The following is an 18,056-nucleotide window of genomic DNA, read 5'->3' as shown; positions in this document are numbered from 1 at the left end:
GACCTAGAATGCACTTCCAGGCGAAGATCGGGATCACCAGGTCACGTAGATTTCCACGTTTGTGAGATGGACCACCACCTCGTTACGTAACCCCCGAAAGTATCACTCGGTGGCAATTTCACCCAGGCCCCAAGTTCATCTTCTGGTGCCGAAATTCGGTATATCCCGCCGTCGTGCGTGAAAGTGGATGGCATCCGAAGACACCATTGTTCCCACCCCCTCCGCCGTCGCGCCTATAAAGCCCCACAGCGCCGCCGAACCGCCACAGTCACCATCGACCAGTCAGCAAGCATCATGAACACATACACCGTGGTAAGTGGATTACGCGAGTGCCAGTGGACCTAGTGCAGTGCCTCCTGTGCGCGCCCTTCTCATTCTCTTTCTTGCAGGTCCTCGCCTTCGCCATGGCTGTAGCGACGATGGCGGAACCCCCGTCCGGCTACAGCTACAGCAGGCCGGGCGGCGGCGGCGGCGGCATCTCCTTCGGGGGCGGCCTGGGCGGGGGACTGTCCGGAGGCGGCGGCGGCTACACGGCCGTATCGTCAGGCTACACCACCTCCGAGGGCGCCTCCGTCGACCCCGCGCTGCTGGAGCAGGTGCGCCAGATCCTGCTGAAGGAGGAGCAGAGCTCGGGCTCGATCGGGGGCGGCGGCGGCGGCGGCCACGGGATCAGCAGCTCGTACGGCGCGCCGGCTCCCACGTACGGAGTGCCCAGCTACCACGCGCGGGTCGTGGGTATCGACCTTGAGGGCATCAAGCAAGCCATCCAGGTGGCGCAATACAACCAGGTGTCGCACCAGGCCGGAGGGTACCCTAGCAGTACCTACGGAGCGCCCTCGGGCTCCTACGGCGCCCCCTATTAGCTCCGAGAGCTGCAGAACTGAACTGAGTGTAAATACACCCTTCCACCACACGGGTCATGATGCATTACAACGTTGCATTTCTTGTATAAAGCTTTTTGTAGGTTATGTTTTATAAAAAAATACATTTGTCACCGTAGCCAAAGTTTTTTTTCCCTCATCCTCGACCACCACGACTAGAAAGTCGCCTTTCCCACACCGACTCGAAAACCTAAGGTCAAAGTACCACCTCTGGCACCGAGTAAAAGTACCTTCCTTTCGATTACTTTTACTGGTTTTACTATGTCATTAGGTCCGACGCATCTGCTCAGTTTCTAAACAAAATTGTCGGTCAGAGCTGCAGCGAAGAGAAAGGATGGTTTGTGGGTCGCCGATGACGTCGGCTCGGACACTACATTTAACACGTTTTGTGCGTTTCTCTTGTGCTTTTTCCGTTCAATTACGAAACTTACGTAATGCTACGTGCCATGAACTCAATTACATGCGGAAGATTCGCTACTGGAAGCCCACGGTGCGGCGAAATGAAGAGATCCGAAATGCAAATCGAGGAAAAGTCCGATTCGAAAAACTTGTAGACACAGGTGGATGGCATGTTTGTGTTAGAGAAGCTGTGCAAAATTTGAAATCGTGGTCAAGTAGCCACTAGAGAAGAGTGATGATACGTGTCTGCATTATTTGATAGAGAACGTTCTTCCTGAAGAACTAGCACAAAAATGCGCCAATATCGCTTTTCAGACTTTTCAATACATTTTCACATGGTATATCAACAAGGATTTAGTTAACGAGTATAATGACGTTTCCGGTTGGAGTAGGTCAGGTCTTCAACAAGGGTTTAGTTTATGTCTAGGGAATAAAGGATTTTTGAAAGTTTCTTTTTGATCGTTACATTTGCAGTTCAAACTTTTGAATTGACGGTAATCCGACAAGACGAAAATTCTATTAAAGACACATATGTGACCTGACTTGACCTGATCTGATCTGAATTGACTGACTTGATATTACTAAATCCTTGCCGATGGTCAAGCTGATCTCACCTGACCTGAGTTGACCCAAAACATCAACTACATCCTTGTTGATGACATAACAAGACCTGACCTGTAACATCTTTAAGTCTAAGGACGAAGGAGTCGAGGTCCCCTTGTGTTTCTGAAAAATGCAGAAGAATTCTCTGGGTCTCTGCTGTCTTATTTTTTGGAGAATTTAAAAGATCCCGAGGGCCCCAAGTGTTTTTTTTTTCAAAGGATAAAAAAATTTCGGGGATGCCTAGTGATTTTTTTTAAATATGGAAAATTTTCAGGAGCTCTAAGTGTATTTTTTTAAAGAGTGAAAGAATTTAGCGGTTCCAAGTGTTGTTTTTTTTTAATTAGATAGCGTTTTCTTATCTATACATATAAAAGAATCTCATGGGCTCCAGTTGCCTTTTTTTGTTCTAAAGAATCACGTGGGGTTCCCTTGTGTAAAGAACCTCAATGGTCTATGATGTTTTTTTTTTTTGGAAAGATCTGGGGAGCTTCAAGCGTCTTTTTAAAGAAAATTAAAGAATCTGGGGGTCTTTTTTGACAAATGTGAAAGAATCCCGAGATCTCAAATTTTTTTGTTAAGTACATAAAAGAATCTCAGCAATCTCAAGTGTTTACTTTTGAGAATTGAATAGAATCTCGAGGATTCCTAGTGTTTTTTTTTTTTGAAGAATTTAAAACAATCTTGGGAGGTTCCTGATGTCCTTTTAAATGATAGAAAAGAATCTTAATGAGATCTCTTTTTTTAATTTTACAGAATCTCGAGGTACCCTTGTGTCTTTCTGAAGAACGCAGAAAAATCTTCTAAGTTCCTGGTGCCTTTTTTTAGAGAATTTGAAAGGATCTCGGTTGCCCCAAGTGCTTTTTTTGGAAGAATATAAAAAATCTAGTGACCTTTTTTAAAGATGCGGAAGAATTTGGATTCTCCAAGCGGTTTTTTTTTAATTGATTTTATGCAATTTGCATGAAATGAATGACCTTAAACTGAACAGAAATAAAATTTGTACTTAGAATGAGAACGGGGGGGTGGGTGGGGCTAGTACTTGCTAAGATATGATTGACTTTGGCAAATAACAGACCCTCTAAGAAAATAGAGGGTGGGTGGGCGGGGCTTCAAATTTGATGAGATAAGACTGTTTTTGCATTTTTGACATTTTCGACCATTTTTCAACCATTTCCGGAAATTATTGAAGACATTTTCTTGTAGATTTTGATATCCAGAAGTCATTTTCGGCTTCTGTTATTAGTTTCCACTCCAACTCGACGGAAGAACATAATTAGCCCCGCCCACCCACCCTGTCTCGTTTTCAGCGATTGATTTTATGCGATCTGAATGAAATGAATGACCTTAAAGTGAACAGAAATAAAATTTGTCATTAGAAGGAGAAGAGGGTGGGTAGGTGGGGCTAGTACTTGCTAAGGTAAGATCGACTTTGGCAAATAATATATCCTCTAATAAAATAGAGGGTGGGTGGGCGGGCTTAAAAATTGATAAGATAAGACTGTTTTTGGCACTTTTGACATTTTCGATCAATATTTACCATTTCCAGAAATTATTGAAGACAATTTCTTGTAGATTTTGATATCCAGAAGTCATTTTTGGCTTCTATTATTAGTTTTCCCTCCCACTGGACAGAAAACATAATTAGCCCCGCCCACCCACCCAGTCTCCGGTTCAGTGAATGATTTTATGGGATCTCAATGAAATTAAAAATTTAAATTAAAAAAAAAAGAATCGCGAAAGTCTCTAGTGTCTTAAAAAAAAACAAAGGGATCTCCAAGGCCCATGGATCTTTTTCCTAATTCTAAAGAATCTCGAGGTCCCTTTGCGTCTTTGAGAATACAGAAAAATCTTCTGGATCCTTGGTGTCCTTTCTGGAGAATTTAAAAAGGATTTCGGGGCACCAGGTGCTTTTTTTAACTATATAAAAAAAATCTCGGGGGTCCCTAATGATTCTTTTTTAAATAGGGAAGATTTTGGGGATTTTTAAGTGTCTTTTCTTTAAAGAGTATGAAAGAATCTCGGGTTTCCAAGTGTTTTTTTTTTTTTTAATTAGATAAAAGAATCTTCGGGGCCCCCAGTGTTTTCTTATGTATACATAAAAAAGAATCTCATTGGCTCCAATTGCCTTTTTTGTTCTAAAGAATCACGTGCGGTTCCCTTGTGAAAAAAAACCTCAATGGTCTATGATGTTTTTTCTTTTCGGAAAGATCTGGGGAGCTTCAAGCTTCTTTTTAAAGAAAATGAAAGAATCTGGGGGTCTTTTTTTTGACAAATGTGAAAGAATCCCAAGATCTCAAGTTTTTTTGTTAAGTACATAAAAGAATCTCAGCAGTCTCAACTGTTTACTTTTGAGAATTTAAAAGAATCTCGAGGTACCCTTGTGTCTTTCTAAAGAATGCAGAAAAATCTTAGAGGACTCTGGTGCCTTACAGAAGTTAAAAGGATCTCCATAGCCCCAAGCGCCTTTTTTAAGAACATAAAAAATCAAGTGACCTTTTTTAAAAATGGGGAAGAAGTATTTTTTTTAAATAGTGTGAAAAAATCTTGGAGCTCTTTTTTTTAAATATGAAAGAATTCCGGGGTCCCAAGTGTTTCTTTTAAAAGGATATAAAATAATCTCGGGGTCATTAGCGTCTTTTTTATTCTAAAGGTTCCTTTGCGCGTTTTTTTTTTCGGAAAAATTTAAAAGAATCTATAGGATGACTAGTGTTTTCTTTTTTGGAGGATTTAAAAGAATTTTGAGAGATTCTGGTGTCTTTTTAAAGAATGCAAAAGAGTCTCGGGAGCCCCACATGCCTTTATGCGGAAAGATTTGAAGATCATCAAGTGTCTTTTTTTAACGAAAATGAAAGAATGTTGGGGTTCTTTTTTGACAAATGTGTAAGAATCCCGAGATCTCAAGTAGATTTTTTTAAGTACGTAAAAGAATCTCAGCAATCTCAAGTGTATTTTTTTAAGAATTTAAAAGAATCTCGGGGGTCCCTAGTATCTTTTTTCTTTGTTAGAAAAATTTAAAAGAATCTCGAGGATCCCTATTGGTTTTTTTATGAAGAATTTCAAAGAATCTTGGGAGGTTGCTGGTGTCTTTTTAAATGATAAAAAAGAATCTCAAGGGTCCATGATGTCTTTTTTAATTTCAAAGAATCTCGAGCTATCTTTGTGTCCTTCTAAAGAACGCAGAAAAATCTTCTAGGTCCCTTATGCCTTTTTTTTTAGAGAATTTAAAAGGATCGCGGTTGCCTGAAGTGCCTTTTTAAAAGAATCTGAAAAATCTAGCGACCTTTTTAAAAAATATGGCAGAATTTGGGTCCTCCAAGCGTTTTTTTTTTTTTTTTTTAATAGTGTCAAAGAATCCCTGGGTCCCTGGTGGTTCTTTTAAAAGGATATAAAATAATCTCAGGGTCATTAGTGTCTTTTTTATTCTAAAGGTTCTTTTGCCCCTTTTTTTTCGGAAAAATTTAAAAGAATCTATAGGATGACTAGTGTTTTCTTTTTTGGAAAATTTAAAAGAATTTTGAGAGATTCTGGTGTCTTTTTAAAGTATGCAAAAGAGTCTCGGGAGCCCCACATGCCTTTATGCGGAAAGATTTGAAGATCATCAAGTGTCTTTTTTAAAAAAAATTGAGAGAATGTTGGGGTTCTTTTTTTGACAAATGTGTAAGAATCCCGAGATCTCAAGTAGATTTTTTTAAGTACGTAAAAGAATCTCACCAGTCTCAAGTGTACTTTTTAAGAATGTAAAAGAATCTCGGGGGTCCCTAGTATCTTTTTTCTTTGTTAGAAAAATTCAAAAGAATCTCGAGAATCCCTATTGGTTTTTTTTATGAAGAATTTAAAAGAATCTTGGGAGGTTGCTGGTGTCTTTTTAAATGATACAAAAGAATCTCAAGGGTCCATGATGTCTTTTTTTTTATTTCAAAGAATCTCGAGGTACCCTTATGTCTTTCTTAAGTAATCTAAACAATGCAGAAAAATCTTCTAGGCCCCTGATGCCGTTTTTGAAAGAGTTTAAAAGAATCTCGGTTGCCCCAAGTGCCTTTTTTAAGAATATAAAAGATATTATAGAGATATTATAGATATTAAAAATGTGAAAGAATTTGGGTTTTCCAAGCGTTTTTTTTTTTTTTAATAGTTTAAATTATCCCGGATCCGTTTTTTTTTTTTGAAAAATGTGAAGGAATTCCGGCGTCCCAAATGTTTCTTTTGAAAGGATATAAAAGAATCTCGTAGTCCCTAGTGTCTTTAGCTAAACTAAACGTCATAAATTAAACCCTTGTTGGCAATTCATGAATTTTAACATAAGTCCAGCAGGTTTTTCTGACTTGTGGTTGCCCTGAAACCCAAATCACCCTCGGTGTGCCGCAAGGACGCACCCCACAATCCTCCTCATTCCGCATTTCTACCAACGACATAATCACCATCTCACGAACACCATTTAATGCCAATTTATCCCAATGACGGTGATTTTCGTGCTTTCTTGCGGCAAAGGGGTGTGGAACTGGAAGAAAGTCGAGGATGTACGTCTGGCAATTTCTTAAACACCGTTATCCCAGACTTATAAATCCGCCAAGTGGACATCCGCACCGATTTCTCTTCATGGGAAGTAATTGCTACTTATTCCGCCGACAAAAATGGTACATGCTTGCGTGATGCGCTCACCGAAAGTGAAATGACATTACAAAAATAATAAATTCGGCCCGACTTTATTTATCGTCGTCGTAAAACAATCAAGAAAGTGAAATACAACCGGCTAAAAATAAGCACTGAGTAAGGTGAGGCAAAAAACGAAACCAGAAACGGATATTCGGTCTAAACGAAATAAGATTAGCCAATCAAATCGTGAACTATACCAGTAAAATTCTTGTTCCCGCTTAATCTAGGTTAATTGTGAAGGAATACGTTGTTTATGGTGAGAGAAGACATTTCACTTTTACCTAAGATACAAGATGAGTCGGAAGAAGATATACATGAACTTTCTTGCATGTGAAGAAAATAAGGCTGGATTTGCATGACAATGGGAATGAAATTGCACTCGACAAAAAGTTAAATGGGCGAAAATGGGTCCGATGTTACCAGTGTTGTAATTGTTAATTTTTTATTTGACATTTATTGGTAACGATGTTATTGCAACAAATCATAGCATATACGGCTGAATGTGGCGCAAGAGTGCTGGAGGTAGATGTCAAAATACGTCCATCTCGAATTTATGGCCCACCCACTTATTAAGTAAACTTGTTAACTTATTTTATTTGTGTCAGGTGCTTTACAAAAAAAAAGTTTTCACTTGAATTCACCTTGCGCCTGTAAATAGATAACCCGTAATACTCGGAAAAGCGGCGATGGTTTTCGTTCGCGTATTGCTGGTTGCCTACCAACTCCTGTCATTGTCACTTGTCAGTTGTATGGTACTAGAATTTAATTGTTGATGATTTATTACAACAATAAACAATGGCATTCACTCTTTGGAATTTATTCGAGGCTTCAATTTTGTGCCTAAACGCGATTTGCATCTTACATGAAGAACGCTTTTTAAGTAAAAGTAAGTACGACGTGACGTGTATCAAACCTAACCTCACTTTCCCTGGATTTTAATAAAACAATTTTTTGTTCGACGTTTTAGAACTAAAGACACTGTTGTTTCTGTTTTAGTTGGTTGGAGTTCGAAAAGTCCCTCGGTTCAAGGTTTTGGAGAAAACCCGTCGGCTAAATCCCAGATTCTGAACTTAGTTCATTCCATTAGGACGGTAGCCAGAAGTATGTATTTGGGGCTTCGTGGTAGTCGGTCTAATCGTGTTTGTTTCAGTTCCGCTGATCTTTTTAAATGTACTTACTATTGTCATAAAATTAATTTTAGGTTAGGTTTGTTGTGTACAAAAATTGCATGTATTGTGTTCTCTTTTTATAATAATAAATTAATTACTTTGTTTATAAGTTTTTATTGTTAATAAGAAGTCGTTATGTTTAACAGTTTTGGATAAAGCAGCTCCTTAATCCTGGTCCCTGTCAACCAATCTGAGGGTCCAAGGGTAGTACCATTGACTAAATTGCTACTAACACAAGTACCTAGTTCTTTGCATACTAGGCAGACATTACAAAATCATCCTGGCTATGAAATAAATGGCACTGTGTAGTACCCAAGTACAAATTGTACCCAGGAGGCAGCGGAGCCTCATACACTTCCTCATTTCTTCTTTCTCCCAAAATCGTACCTCTGAAAGTACCCCGACTTAATAATCTGCAAATAATGATCCCCTTGCTTTCTGAAATTAGGCAAACACTGTGTATAGATGGTACCAACATTTTTATTCCACCAAATAACATTGATAAGAATTAATTTTATTCAAACAAATTTAATAACGAGCCATAACTTTTACGAGTTTCGAATAAACCAACTCCCGTATTCTAGGCCCCATTAACCAATCCAAGTGCTTAATGGTACCTTCTGTCACTAAATGCTTCTCAACACAAGCACCCAACTCCTCGCACAACCTACTAACGTCAAAATCCGACACTATATCGTCATCATCACTACAAAACAAGTGAGTCTTTGCCGTAACAGCCCCCAAATTAACCAACGGAGGAGTCGAAGTACCATACACCTCAACATTTCCCGCACCAAAATCATCCATCTTAAACAACCCAGACCTAACCAACCCAAGAATATGAATCGTCTGTCTCCTAGAAGCAGAAGCCGGAAAATGCTTCAAAAAACTAGTCACAATCGTCGAGTTCACTTCCGATGGTTTATACCTAAATACAGTCATTAACAAGAATCTGCAAAAGTCTGGACTGACTCTGCATGTCGCCCCCTGCGCGAACGTGTAAATCGGTGGTGGGAGTTCGTTCATTCCTATTCTTTCCAGAAACGTGTTCAAGAGGTCGTTACTGTTGGCGAAAATGTGCAAAGGGTTGATTTTTTTCGTGTCGATGTATCCACCAGGTGCCAGTCCCACGTGGACTCTAACTTTGGTGTTGTACTCCGGGTAGAGCGACATGGTGATGAAGAGGAGGGCGCTACCTTGGGAATAACCCACGTAGTAGAGGTTGGGTTGGTTGGTGGTTTGTAGCACGTAGTCGATCATCGCTGGGACGTCAATAGTGGCCATTTCGTTCCAGCTGAAGTCCCAGAATTTGGGGTCTGTGTCTGGGTTGAGGGTGGTGTGGTTGCGGGAGCTGTGGCAGCCGCGGACGTCGGCCAACCACACGTCGTAGCCCTCATCGGCTAACAAATAACCTAACGGACGATGCAAAATATTTAGTTGCATGTAAAAATACATAGTATCATAATAAAAAGTAAAAGAGGAACAGGTTATGGGGCCAGAGTACGCCAGTAGTAAAACTAGAAGCAAAAATATTTGTTCTGTTTTTTTCTTCCAAAATTTGATGACGTGATCTACAATTTTGCTGAGTAAATTGAATTCGGAATGTGCAAAATAAAATTGTTCTGTCTGTCGTCAATTTTTTTCTCCTTTTTAGTCAAACGTATTATGATAAATTTTTGATTCGTTGTCAGATCGAGGGGCGGAGCTTAATTGCAAAATCTACATTTGTTTGTCTACAAAAATTAACCGTTTTAAACATGTTTTAAGTTTCTTGTTGCGAAAAGACGACCATGTTAATTAAGAAAAAAGGCAAAATATAAACCCCACCCACCCGCCCTATCTCAGTTGTGATGATTTTTTTATTCGTCGTCAGCCAAAGGGGCGGAGCTTAGTAGCAAAATCATTACTTCTTTACAAGAAAAAACTCGACAACACATTTCAAAGAATGAAGAATGTGCAAAATAATGTGCTTTCTATCTCTCGTTGATTCTTTTCCTCTTTTTAATCAAACGTATTGTGATAAATTTTTGATTCGTTGTCAGATCGAGGGGTGGAGCTTAATTGCAAAATCTATATTTGTCTACAAAAAGTAACCGTTTTAAACATGTTTTAAGTTTCTTGTTCTGAAAAGACGACTATGTCAATTAAGAAAAAAGACAAAATATAAACCCCACCCACCCGCCCTGTCTCAGTTGTGATGATTTTTTTATTCGTCGTCAGCCAAAGGGGCGGAGCTTAGTAGCAAAATCATTACTTCTCCACAATAAAAAACTCGACAACACATTTCAAAGAATGAAGAATGTGCAAAATAATGTGCTTTCAATCTGTCGTTGATTCTTTTCCTCTTTTTAATCAAACGTATTGTGATAAATTTTTGATTCGTTGTCAGATCGAAGAGCGGAACTTAATTGCAAAATCTATATTTGTCTACAAAAATTAACCGTTTTAAACATGTTTTAAGTTTCTTGTTCTGAAAAGACGACTATGTTAATTGAGAAAAGTGGCAAAATATAAACCCCACCCACCCGCCCTGTCTCAGTTGTGATGATTTTTTTATTCGTCGTCAGCCAAAGGGGCGGAGCTTAGTAGCAATATCATTACTTCTCCACAAGAAAAAACTCGACAACACATATCAAAGAATGAAGAATGTGCAAAATAATGTGCTTTCAATCTGTCGTTGATTCTTTTTCTCTTTTTAATCAAACGTATTGTGATAAATTTTTGATTCGTTGTCAGATCGAGGGGCGGAGCTTAATTGCAAAATCTATATTTGTCTACAAAAATTAACCGTTTTAAACATGTTTTAAGTTTCTTGTTCTGAAAAGACGACTATGTTAATTGAGAAAAATGGCAAAATATAAACCCCATCTACCCGCCCTATCTCAGTTGTGATGATTTTTTTATTCGTCGCCAGCCAAAGGGGCGGAGCTTAGTAGCAAAATCATTACTTCTCCACAAGAAAAAACTCGACAACACATTTCAAAGAATGAAGAATGTGCAAAATAATGTGCTTTCTATCTGTCGTTGATTCTTTTTCTCTTTTTAATCAAACGTATTGTGATAAAATTTTTGATTCGTTGTCAGATCGAGGGGCGGAGCTTAATTGCAAAATCTATAGGTATTTGTCTACAAAAAGTAACCGTTTTAAACATGTTTTAAGTTTCTTGTTGCGTAAAGACGACCATGTTAATTAAGAAAAAAGGCAAAATATAAACCCCACCCACCCGCCCTGTCTCAGTTGTGATGATTTTTTTATTCGTCGTCAGCCAAAGGGGCGGAGCTTAGTAGCAAAATCATTACTTCTCCACAAGAAAAACTCGACAACACATTTCAAAGAATGAAGAATTTGCAAAATAATGTGCTTTCTATCTGTCGTTGATTCTTTTCCTCTTTTTAATCAAACGTATTGTGATAAACTTTTGATTCGTTGTCAGATCGAGGGGCGGAGCTTAATTGCAAAATCTATGTTTGTCTACAAAAATTAACCGTTTTAAACATGTTTTAAGTTTCTTGTTGCGAAAAGACGACCATGTTAATTAAGAAAAAAGGCAAAATATAAACCCCACCCACCCGCCCTGTCTCAGTTGTGATGATTTTTTTATTCGTCGTCAGCCAAAGGGGCGGAGCTTAGTAGCAAAATCATTACTTCTCCACAAGAAAAACTCGACAACACATTTCAAAGAATGAAGAATGTACAAAATAATGTGCTTTCTACCTGTCGTTGATTCTTTTTCTCTTTTTAATCAAACGTATTGTGATGAATTTTTCATTCATTGTCAGATCGAAGGGCGGAGCTTAATTGCAAAATCTATATTTGTCTACAAAAATTAACCGTTTTAAACATGTTTTAAGTTTCTTGTTCTGAAAAGACGACTATGTTAATTGAGAAAAATGGCAAAATATAAACCCCACCCACCCGCCCTGTCTCAGTTGTGATGATTTTTTTATTCGTCGTTAGGCAAAGGGGCGGAGCTTAGTAGCAAAATCATTACTTCTCCACAAGAAAAAACTCGACAACACATATCAAAGAATGAAGAATGTGCAAAATAATGTGCTTTCTATCTGTCGTTGATTTTTTCCCTCTTTTTAATCAAACGTATTGTGATAAATTTTTGATTCGTTGTCAGATCGAGGGGCGGAGCTTAATTGCAAAATCTATATTTGTCTACAAAAATTAACCGTTTTAAACATGTTTTAAGTTTCTTGATGCGAAAAGACGACCATGTTAATTAAGAAAAAAGGCAAAATATAAACCTCACCCACCCGCCCTGTCTCAGTTGTGATGATTTTTTTATTCGTCGTCAGCCAAAGGGGCGGAGCTTAGTAGCAAAATCATTACTTCTCCACAAGAAAAACTCGACAACACATTTCAAAGAATGAAGAATGTGCAAAATAATGTGCTTTCTATCTGTCGTTGATTCTTTTTCTCTTTTTAATCAAACGTATTGTGATAAATTTTTGATTCGTTGTCAGATCGAGGGGCGGAGCTTGACTGCAAAATCCATATTTGTCTACAAAAATTACTATCCTAAACACGTTTTAAGTTTCTTCTTGTGAAAAGATGACTACGTATATTAAAAGAAAAAGGTAAAATATAAGCCCCGCCCACCCGCCCTATCTAAATTGTGATCCGTCGTGAGCCAAAGGGGCGGAGCTTAGTGGCAAAATCCTGACTTCTCCACATACAAACTCGATAACACTTTTCCAGGAATTATTAAATAACTTAAAAAAGTGAGTGTGTATAGGAATTTTAAATAAAAGTAAAATCCGAGAGCTTAATATTTACCCAAAGCGTGGTCCACCCCCGTAAAAACGAACCCCACTGCAGCAATAAAGGCTCCTTGGAGCATCAGCACGGGTTTGTTCGAGAGGGTGTTTTTTCTACCGTGAGGGATTCGATGGAGGGCTAGGATATAGCCATCAAAGGTAGTCACGTGGTGGACTTGGACTGGGTACCCACTGTGTGAGACAATTTCAGACTACAAGAGGTGAAAGTGAACTTATACAAGTAGCAATCAATATTGTGACTCACGACTGTTTGATAAGCATCTTCACAAGCACTTGGTTGACCTTGAAACAAAATATATGTAACTACAATCACTTTTAGTGACATATTGGTACCACTAGTCCAACACAAGTGATTCTTTTACACTTTTAGAACGAGTTTAAAAGTGAAAGCGGCGATTTGTGAACTTGACATTCTAGTTTTGGTAAAGAAATTGTGACGAATATTAAACTTTAATTAATGTTAATAATTAGCTAACACGTTTACAAGTTTCGAATATACTAGCCCCCGCACCCCAGTCCCAAACACCCAGTCCATGTGAGTGATAGTACCTCCCGAGATTAAAAGTTTCTCGGTACAAGCACCACCCAGTTCCTCGCATAACCTATCAATTTCAACGTTAGTCACTATATTGTCGTTATCACTATAAAACAAGTGATTCTTTGCTGTGACAGACGACAAATTGAACGTCGGAGGGGTCGAAGTACCATACACCTTAACATTATTTCGACCAAAGTCGTACCTCCGAAAGTACCCCGACTTCATCAGTTGCAAAACGTGAATCCCTTGCTTCCTAGAAATGGGAACCGGAGCAGTTTGCAGAAAAATCTTGAAAACGGTGGAGTTCACTCCAGACTGTTTATACCCAAACATGGATATTAACAACTGGTTGCAAACAAATGGACTGACTCTGCATGTCACTGTCTTCGGGATAGCGAAACTCGGTGGTGGGATTTCGTCAGTTCTGAAGACTTTCAAAAATGTGTTTAAGAACCTGAGGAACGACATAACGTAGTACTAGGTGGTTCCACACTAGTCCAATTTACCTAAGTCGTGCTCCACTTCGACAACAACGTAGTGTCTCGAAGAAAAAAATATTCCGTGGAGTACCCGCACGGGTTTGTTTGAAGCAGTACTATTTTTACCATGAGGGATTCTATGGAGGGCTAAGATGTAACCATCAGACGTAAAGACGTAGTGAACCTCACTAGGGTACCCATATTTGGTCAAAATTTGGGGCTGCACGGGACACAAAAGTCACAACAGGGTGAAAAACGTGTCACAACTTACAATTGTCAAATGGACGTCTTCTATATTTGCAGAGACTGGGTAAAGGTAAAAACCTAAAACCGTCTGGAGTAACAGTACCCACATTGTACGAGTACTATTTTATTTGTACCAAAATCGTTTTAGATAACTAAATGCATATTATTGTTTGTGTTAAAAATACAGTAAAACACACCGATAAGCTAATGTTCGACCTTGTATTAGAAACCTACTTAAGTCAATTGAAAATCAGTAAATCTACAAGTTTTGCAAACTTTATTAACCAAAATAATAAAGTCAGTTAATAATTAGCCATCACACTTAGTAGTTTGGAATACCCCAACTCCTGAACCCCAGTCCCGATCACCCAATCCAGATGCCTAATAGTACCTTCAGTGATTAAAAATTTCTCAGCACAAGCATCCCCTAGATCTTCACACAACTTGTCAATTTCAACATCAGTTACCATATCGTCTTCGTCGCTATAAAGCAAGTGACTTTTAGCCGTAATAGCCGACAAATTAAACGAAGGAGGCGTGGAAGTACCATACACCTCAATATTATCCCCACCAAAGTCGTACCTCCGAAAGTACCCCGATTCAATCAACTGCAAAACGTGGACTGCGTGTTTTCTAGACACAGGAATCGGGAAGTCTTCTAGAAAAATCTTAAGAACCGTTGAGTTCACTTCAGACGCTTTATACCCAAAAAGTACCATGAAAACATAGTTGCAAAAATCTGGACTGACTCTGCATGTCACTCTTTTCATGAACGTGAAAATCGGTGGTGGGAACTCGTCGATTCCGAAGATTGCTAAAAGTGTATCGAAGACGACGTTCCAGTGGGCTACGATTTGAAAAGGATGGGTTTTCTTGTGGTTTAAGTACGCAACTGGTGCCAACCCCACGTGGACTTTAACTTTGGCGTTGTACTCAGGACGGGTGGACATCGCGATGAAGAAAAGAGCGCTACCTTGGGAATAACCCACGTAGTAGAGATTAGGTTGGTGGGTGGTTTCTAGAATGTAATCGATTAGTACTGGGACATCTATGGTGCCCATTTCGTCCCAGCTGAAGTACCAGAATTTGGGGTCTTTGTCTGGGTTGAGGGTGGTGTGGTTGCGAGAGCTGTAGCAACCTCGGACGTCGGCCAACCATACGTCGTAACCCTCGTCGGCTAGTTTATAACCTGTAAAACCAAGTAACGTAGTACTGGGTGGTTCCACAATAGTTTGATTTACCTAAATTTTGCTCTACCCCCATAAAAACGAAATGTCTCGACGATAATAATATACCTTGGAGTACCAGCACGGGTTTGTTCGAGTTTGTATTGTTTCTGCCATGAGGGATTCTATGAAGGGTTAGAATATAGCCATCAGGAGTAGTCACATGGTGTACTTCACTTGGGTATCCACGTGTGGTCAAAATTTCGGGCTAGAAAAGTCATAATACTTACTTAATTAGTCGAAAAATGTCTTATTATCACTTACAATTGTCGAAAGAGCATATTCTCTCTTCCTAGTGATTGCGTAAAGATAAATGAAAAGGAAACTTCCTAAAATCGTGACGGGTGACGGTGACCACATTTTGTGACTACTTCATTTCCATAAAGCACTGCAGCAGTTAAGTTTTAGGAATATATACATTGTTAATGTCTACTTGACAAAATTACGGGTTTACGAAACAATAAAACAACAGTTAATTTTCTACTTCTAACCTTGCAGTGGAAAATGCAAACTACAAGTAATCACCTTCTAGACGATTCACTTAACACATTTATGAGGTGACAATGACGTCACCACGGTTACTGGTACCTCTGGAAAATTCCAGATTTCCAGATGGTTCCATCCATCTTTCAAATTACTTCAAAAACAAGGCACAAGGGTCCTTCGAGATTCTTTCAAACTACTTCAAAAAACACACACTAGTGGTCCTTGAGATTCTTTGAAACTACTTCAAAAACAAAACACAACAGGTGGCCAAGATTCCTTTAAACTACTGCAAAAACCAAACACCGGGTGCTCCTGAGATTCTTCCAAACTGATTCAAAAACAAAACAAAAGGGGTTAGTCGAGATTCTTTCAAACTATTTTAAAAACCAGCCACAAAGGGTCCCCTAGATGTTTTCAAACTACTTCAAAAACCGTCGGACAAAAGGGGTAAGCGAGATTCTTCTAAACTACTTCAAAAACAAGACACAAAGGGTCCTCCAGATTTTTTCAAACTACTTCAAAAAAAACAAAATGATTCCCAGAGATTCCTTCAAGCTACTTCAAAAACCAGACAAAAGTGGTAAGCAAGATTCTTGCAAAATACTTCAAAAAGAAAACTTAAGGGATCGCTGAGATTTCTTCAAACTACTTCAAAAACTAAACACAAATCATCCTCGACATGCCCTCAAAGTACTTCAAAAACAAGGATGTAGGGCTCCTTGAATTTCCTTCAAATTACTTTAAAAACAAATCAGAAGGGGTCCCGGAGATTCCTCTTTGCGGCCCAATTTTGCTATTTCTGTGACATTTTTATTCACATATCTCCTCAATGTTCTGCGGGAAATACCACAAAATTACTTCAAAAACCCGATAATAGAATAGAATCTCGGAGATCCCTCCCTTCTGTTTGGTTTTTGAAGTAGATAAACTTAATTTTTTTTTAATTTTTGAGTAATAGTTATTTTTTGCTTTTTTAGATTTTTTTCTTTGTTTTTTTGGACTCTTTTTTGATTTTTGTTATCCTGTTGGATTCTTTGGACTTTATTTTGGACTTTGTTGGATTTGTTTATTTGTTTGGCTTTTTTGGATCTTAAGAATTTTTTGGACATTTGTGGATTTTTGGATATTTTTAACTTTTTTGGAATTTTTGGATTTTTTCAAATTTTTCGACTTCATGAATAATATAGTTATTTTTTAAGAAATCTAAGAGTCTTGCATTTCTTGGGTTTTTTGAATTTTTGTATTTTTTAGATTATTTGGATTTTTAATTTTTTAAATATTTTTGAGAATTTTTTAGCTTTGCTTGGATTTTCGGGATATTTTTCAATTTTTTTTTCGACTTTGAATAATAATTGTTTTGAGATATTTACGATTTTTTTTTTGTGTTTCTGGCATTACTTTGGCTTGTTTAGATCTAATTGATTTTTTGGAATTAGCTAGGTTTTTATTATTTTGATTTTTTTTATTTTTTAGATTTCTTAAATTTTTTGGATTTTTTTTAACTTCCTTTTTACTTTTTCCTATTTTCTTACATAATTTTTTTGGAATTGTTAGGTTTTTTGTTGTTCTTCGATTTTCGGGACTTCTGGATTTTAAAAATTTTTTTTGCATCTTTTTCGATCCTCTTGGATTTTCTTAGATTTTCTGGGTTTTTTGATTTTTTTTTTGTTATTTTAGGTTTTGTTTTTTTTTTTATCTTTTTGGACTTGTATAGTTTTTTGGATTTGCTTAGATTTTTTTGGATTTATTTTGATTGTTGGATAGTTGTTAATTTTTGCTTTTTTATTTCCTGATTTTTGTATTTTTTTTGGAAAATTCATTTTTTGGATTTTTGGAATTTTGAGTTTTTTCCTGCATTTTTTGACTTTTGGATTTTATAAATTCATTGAGTTTTTGGATGTTTTTGAATTTTCAGATTATTTCCGGTTTTTTTTTGGATGATTGACTATTTTGAGTTCCTTGGGTTTTTTGGATTTTTTTGGAATTTTTTTGATTATTATTTCTATTTTTTGGATTGATTTGATTTTTTGGTTTTTTTTGCATTTATTGTTTTTCTTGGGTCTTTTAGACTTTTTTTGAGTTTTGTTGTATGTTTGTTTGGCTTTTTTGGATCTTTTGGATTTTTTGCATTCTTTAGATTTGGATTTAGATTTTTGGAATTATTGGATTGCTTGATTTTTTTCTTTAATTACTTGTGTTTCTTGGGTTTGTTACATGTTTTAAATTATTTTCGATGTTTTCTATTTTTTTTATTTATTTTTGTTTTTTTTAATTTTTTTGACTTTATTTTTTATTCTAATGGATTTATTTCGCTTTTTTGGAGCTTTGCATCTTTTGGAACTTTATTTAATTTTTTTATTTACATATTTTGTAATTTTGTATTCTTGGACTTTTTGTTTGTTTAGGATATTTTTGATTTGTTTGGATATTTGTGGATTTTTGGATATTTTTAAATTTTTTGGAGTTTTTGGATTTATTCAATTTTTTCGACTTCATGAATAATATAGATATTTTTTAAGAAATCTAAGACTCTTGCATTTCTTGGGTTTTTTGAATTTTTGTATTTTTTAGATTATTTGGATTTTTAA

The 18,056-nt window shown here is 37.4% G+C and overlaps 4 protein-coding genes across 4 annotated transcripts; 2 read left to right on the top strand and 2 right to left on the bottom strand.

Annotated features, from left to right (window-relative positions):
• Positions 1–226: 226 nt before the first annotated feature.
• Positions 227–999, top strand: LOC135124805 (pro-resilin). The gene is made up of 2 exons (XM_064050021.1): positions 227–312; positions 390–999. Exons 1-2 carry the CDS (start codon positions 295–297, stop codon positions 861–863), a joined length of 492 nt encoding a protein of 163 aa, XP_063906091.1. The 5' UTR covers positions 227–294; the 3' UTR covers positions 864–999.
• A 6,261-nt stretch (positions 1,000–7,260) lies between these two features.
• LOC135124804 (immediate early response 3-interacting protein 1) lies at positions 7,261–7,814 on the top strand. The gene is made up of 3 exons (XM_064050020.1): positions 7,261–7,422; positions 7,533–7,637; positions 7,687–7,814. The coding sequence occupies exons 1-3, from the start codon at positions 7,332–7,334 to the stop codon at positions 7,740–7,742; spliced, it is 252 nt and encodes an 83-aa protein (XP_063906090.1). The 5' UTR covers positions 7,261–7,331; the 3' UTR covers positions 7,743–7,814.
• Positions 7,815–7,961: 147 nt separating this feature from the next.
• Positions 7,962–12,818, bottom strand: LOC135124837 (lipase 1-like). Its single transcript, XM_064050061.1, has 4 exons — positions 12,738–12,818; positions 12,492–12,684; positions 8,242–9,117; positions 7,962–8,143 (listed from the first exon to the last, which is right to left on the bottom strand). Exons 1-4 carry the CDS (start codon positions 12,816–12,818, stop codon positions 7,962–7,964), a joined length of 1,332 nt encoding a protein of 443 aa, XP_063906131.1.
• Positions 12,819–12,953: 135 nt separating this feature from the next.
• On the bottom strand, positions 12,954–15,342 carry LOC135124836 (lipase 1-like). The gene is made up of 7 exons (XM_064050060.1): positions 15,247–15,342; positions 14,998–15,190; positions 14,062–14,945; positions 13,782–13,844; positions 13,695–13,730; positions 13,538–13,626; positions 12,954–13,485 (listed from the first exon to the last, which is right to left on the bottom strand). Exons 1-7 carry the CDS (start codon positions 15,340–15,342, stop codon positions 12,954–12,956), a joined length of 1,893 nt encoding a protein of 630 aa, XP_063906130.1.
• Between the last annotated feature and the right edge of the window lie 2,714 nt (positions 15,343–18,056).

This window comes from Zophobas morio, unplaced genomic scaffold, assembly GCF_036711695.1.
Source record: "Zophobas morio isolate AGI-343-1 ecotype UQ-CSIRO unplaced genomic scaffold, CSIRO_AGI_Zmor_V1 ptg000008l, whole genome shotgun sequence".
NCBI classification, from domain to species: Eukaryota; Metazoa; Arthropoda; class Insecta; order Coleoptera; family Tenebrionidae; genus Zophobas; species Zophobas morio.
The sequence above is the reverse complement of the archived record's forward strand: the minus strand, read 5'-3'. Positions and strand labels throughout refer to the sequence as shown.

What these genes read in the sequence shown, in the direction of transcription:
- LOC135124804 (XM_064050020.1), top strand. Translation starts at nt 7,332, where the DNA reads ATGGCATTCACTCTTTGGAATTTATTCGAGGCTTCAATTTTGTGCCTA. An exon ending in AGAACGCTTTTTAAGTAAAA is followed by an intron (nt 7,423 to 7,532) that starts GTAAGTACGACG and finishes TTTCTGTTTTAG; the next exon opens with TTGGTTGGAGTTCGAAAAGT. An exon ending in CATTAGGACGGTAGCCAGAA is followed by an intron (nt 7,638 to 7,686) that starts GTATGTATTTGG and finishes TGTTTGTTTCAG; the next exon opens with TTCCGCTGATCTTTTTAAAT.
- LOC135124837 (XM_064050061.1), bottom strand. Translation starts at nt 12,818, where the DNA reads ATGTCACTAAAAGTGATTGTAGTTACATATATTTTGTTTCAAGGTCAA. An exon ending in AAGATGCTTATCAAACAGTC is followed by an intron (nt 12,685 to 12,737) that starts GTGAGTCACAAT and finishes CACCTCTTGTAG; the next exon opens with TCTGAAATTGTCTCACACAG. An exon ending in GGGGGTGGACCACGCTTTGG is followed by an intron (nt 9,118 to 12,491) that starts GTAAATATTAAG and finishes ATCGTCCGTTAG; the next exon opens with GTTATTTGTTAGCCGATGAG.
- LOC135124836 (XM_064050060.1), bottom strand. Translation starts at nt 15,342, where the DNA reads ATGTGGTCACCGTCACCCGTCACGATTTTAGGAAGTTTCCTTTTCATT. An exon ending in GGGGGTAGAGCAAAATTTAG is followed by an intron (nt 14,946 to 14,997) that starts GTAAATCAAACT and finishes TTGGTTTTACAG; the next exon opens with GTTATAAACTAGCCGACGAG. An exon ending in AATATGGGTACCCTAGTGAG is followed by an intron (nt 13,627 to 13,694) that starts GTTCACTACGTC and finishes TGGTAAAAATAG; the next exon opens with TACTGCTTCAAACAAACCCG.